Source organism: Montipora capricornis, chromosome 8 (genome assembly GCF_036669925.1).
Source record: "Montipora capricornis isolate CH-2021 chromosome 8, ASM3666992v2, whole genome shotgun sequence".
NCBI classification, from domain to species: domain Eukaryota; kingdom Metazoa; phylum Cnidaria; class Anthozoa; order Scleractinia; family Acroporidae; genus Montipora; species Montipora capricornis.
Genome location: NC_090890.1, coordinates 7196469 through 7198968, shown reverse-complemented (window position 1 = coordinate 7198968; position 2500 = coordinate 7196469). Strand labels below are relative to the sequence as shown.

Here is a 2500-nt window from a genome sequence, read left to right as displayed (position 1 = left end):
CTCTGAATGGCCCAGAGTATTATAGTATCGTAAGCGGGGCTACAAACACAGCCCGTTTTCTTTCATTTTTTCAAGAGGCAGGTGAAAGTGTAAACATTGAGACGGGTAGACCGTGTCTCGAAGTCGGTGACATTGTTATTATGGATAATTTATCTTCTCATCATTTTGAAGGAGGTGAGATTTTGGAAGAATGGTTTGGTACCATGGGAATTGAGTTGTTATATACGCCTTCATATTCTCCAGATCTTAACCCAATAGAGCTTTGTTTTAATAAAATTAAATGTGAATTGAATGGTAACTTGAAGGAACTTGTTCATTCCAATACTAATTTAGCAATAGCAGAAGCAGTTGAGACTATCAGAGCACGGGATATGGCTGGATTTTACGAAGCTACAGATTACCTGTTTGTATGAGGACTGTATAATATAACGTATGTCGGTAGTGTGCAATTTTTTTCTCCGAAATGCTGTTGAACCTTTCAATGTAAATGAAGTTATTCAAGTCCAAAAAGTTTGTAGTAGACCGTTATTAGTGGTGCCCGATGGACATATCATGGCAAACGGAGAAGCCATAGATATATATTGCCAGTGTACGTGCCACTGAGTTCATTGTTATTTTAAATTGCACGCGTCCTTCAAATACAAATGAACACATATTTAACTTGAATCTCAGCACAGAGGGTACAAAAATTACCGCGAAACCCCATGCCTTGGTTATCAGTGTCAGGAAATGTAGTTTTTCTATACCAAAAGTTGTGTTGCCAGATCTGAGTACTTTTTGTACCGCCCAGGTTATAACATCGCAGACACTGTCATAGGTTAAAAGAGATGATTTGATTGTCATTAGGATATCAAGAAACGTAGTTTTTCTGAAAAGAAAATATTTATTTTTTTCAAAAGGTATAAAACATAGCTTTCACTTTCTGTCTTTTTCAACGGCTCGTGTGTACAAAGTTCTCTTTCTTGACACAAAAAACTCAACGCGGAACCTGTCAACAACAACTCGACTGATTAATTTAATTTTACATGAAAGATGTACAATATGAAAATATTAAAACACCAACGAAAGTCTTCAGTTCCCGCTATGACGAGTTCCTGATAAGTTTAACAATAGAGATGCAGCTTCATATTCACAAGCATCACTCGACTCCTGTTTAGTACTAATTGACCGGTTGAATTCTACAGTTTTCGTACTGTTTGTACTTGTAGTACAGGTCGCAGTACATGTGTTACACGGATCGGGAGGATATTGCATTGAATACTTGCTTGTGAGTGACTGACCCATTGCACCTACTGCTACAGGGAAATGGACGCCCGAAGGAAAAACTGCTGGGTGTGGAGGTGGCAAGAAGTCATAAGAGTAACTTGTGTTTACGCTATTTTCGCTTGTAGACTGTTCCCGCAGGCTTTCCCGGATCACCATTGCTAACTGCTCGGCCTCTTCCCCCTTATTTCTTGGAGCAGTATACAAAATTTGTGAAGAAATTGCCCCATCACTAGAACTGTTACATGCATGTTTACTACTGGGGAATTCTACACCATACCGCTCAAGGGACGGTTTTGCTGGATTTTCACGCTTGCGGCTGCCGCCCTGCTTTGACCTAGAAAATGCAAGACTGCCAGAATTATTGTCAGTAAGAGCTTTTTCTAAAATATTTCCGATGTCTTGTTTCCCAGGTATTTTTCCTCTAAAGTTCTTCTTACAGTATTCCTCCACGAGGTAAACATGTTTACGTAATAATGACCAGTGTTTGGTGCCGTTCACAAGGTATGCCGCCTTGTTCACTTCGAACAAGTCACTGTCGATGCGGTTTTGTACTTTGTCTTTCATTCTTTCTACAGCACTCTTTTTACTTTCCAACTCTTCGAATAACCTGTTAAGCTCACTTTGATGTCTCTTGATTTGACAACGCATTTCTTTCACGTTGAGTTCACCAGGATGAAATTTTTCCTCTCCACACTTAAAGACAGAGGAGCATTTCCCGTACACGCACGTACGAGCAGAGTGTCCTAAACGCAAATGGCAATTTCTGCAAATATTTCCATCTCGAGGATCAGACTTAACTCTTTCTAGTTTCATTTCAGTTTCGTGTACTTTCTCGCGCAGTTGCTGAATCTGGGACCTCTTCTGATCAATTCTTTCTTCAGTTTTTATGATGTACCTTTCAAGAGGAGTTCTTTCACTGCATAAAGACGACTTTTCATGTTGATTTGTACGCGTTTCAATGATTTCTGTGGTCGTTGTCGAATCTTGCCCACCACCATCAACGTAGTTGAGGATATCTCTATTGAGAGAAACCCGGGCTGAGGGCCGTCCTTCAGTAGAGCTAGATTGACTGGATGGTTCAGCCCTCTCGACAGGCTTTGCTTTCACAGAAGGTGAAGAACCCTCGAATACTCTTAGCTTGAGTCGCTGAATGTCTGTTCCTACAATTATTTTTGACGTGGAAATAGCAATTCTCAGGCTAATTGCATCGTTATTCAAAACTACATACTCTCCT

General features: G+C 40.2%; 2 protein-coding genes across 2 annotated transcripts in view; both read left to right on the top strand.

The window, feature by feature from the left end:
- LOC138013631 (uncharacterized) overlaps positions 1 to 413 on the top strand; it is a 1080-nt gene extending 667 nt beyond the window's left edge. The window contains exon 1 of the mRNA XM_068860723.1: positions 1 to 413. This exon is cut by the window's left edge and continues 667 nt beyond it. Within this exon, the coding sequence (XP_068716824.1) occupies positions 1 to 413 (413 nt within the window).
- LOC138059330 (3'-5' exoribonuclease HELZ2-like) overlaps positions 1 to 2500 on the top strand; it is a 349076-nt gene that overhangs the window by 6464 nt on the left and 340112 nt on the right. The gene's annotated exons all lie outside the window — the stretch shown is intronic.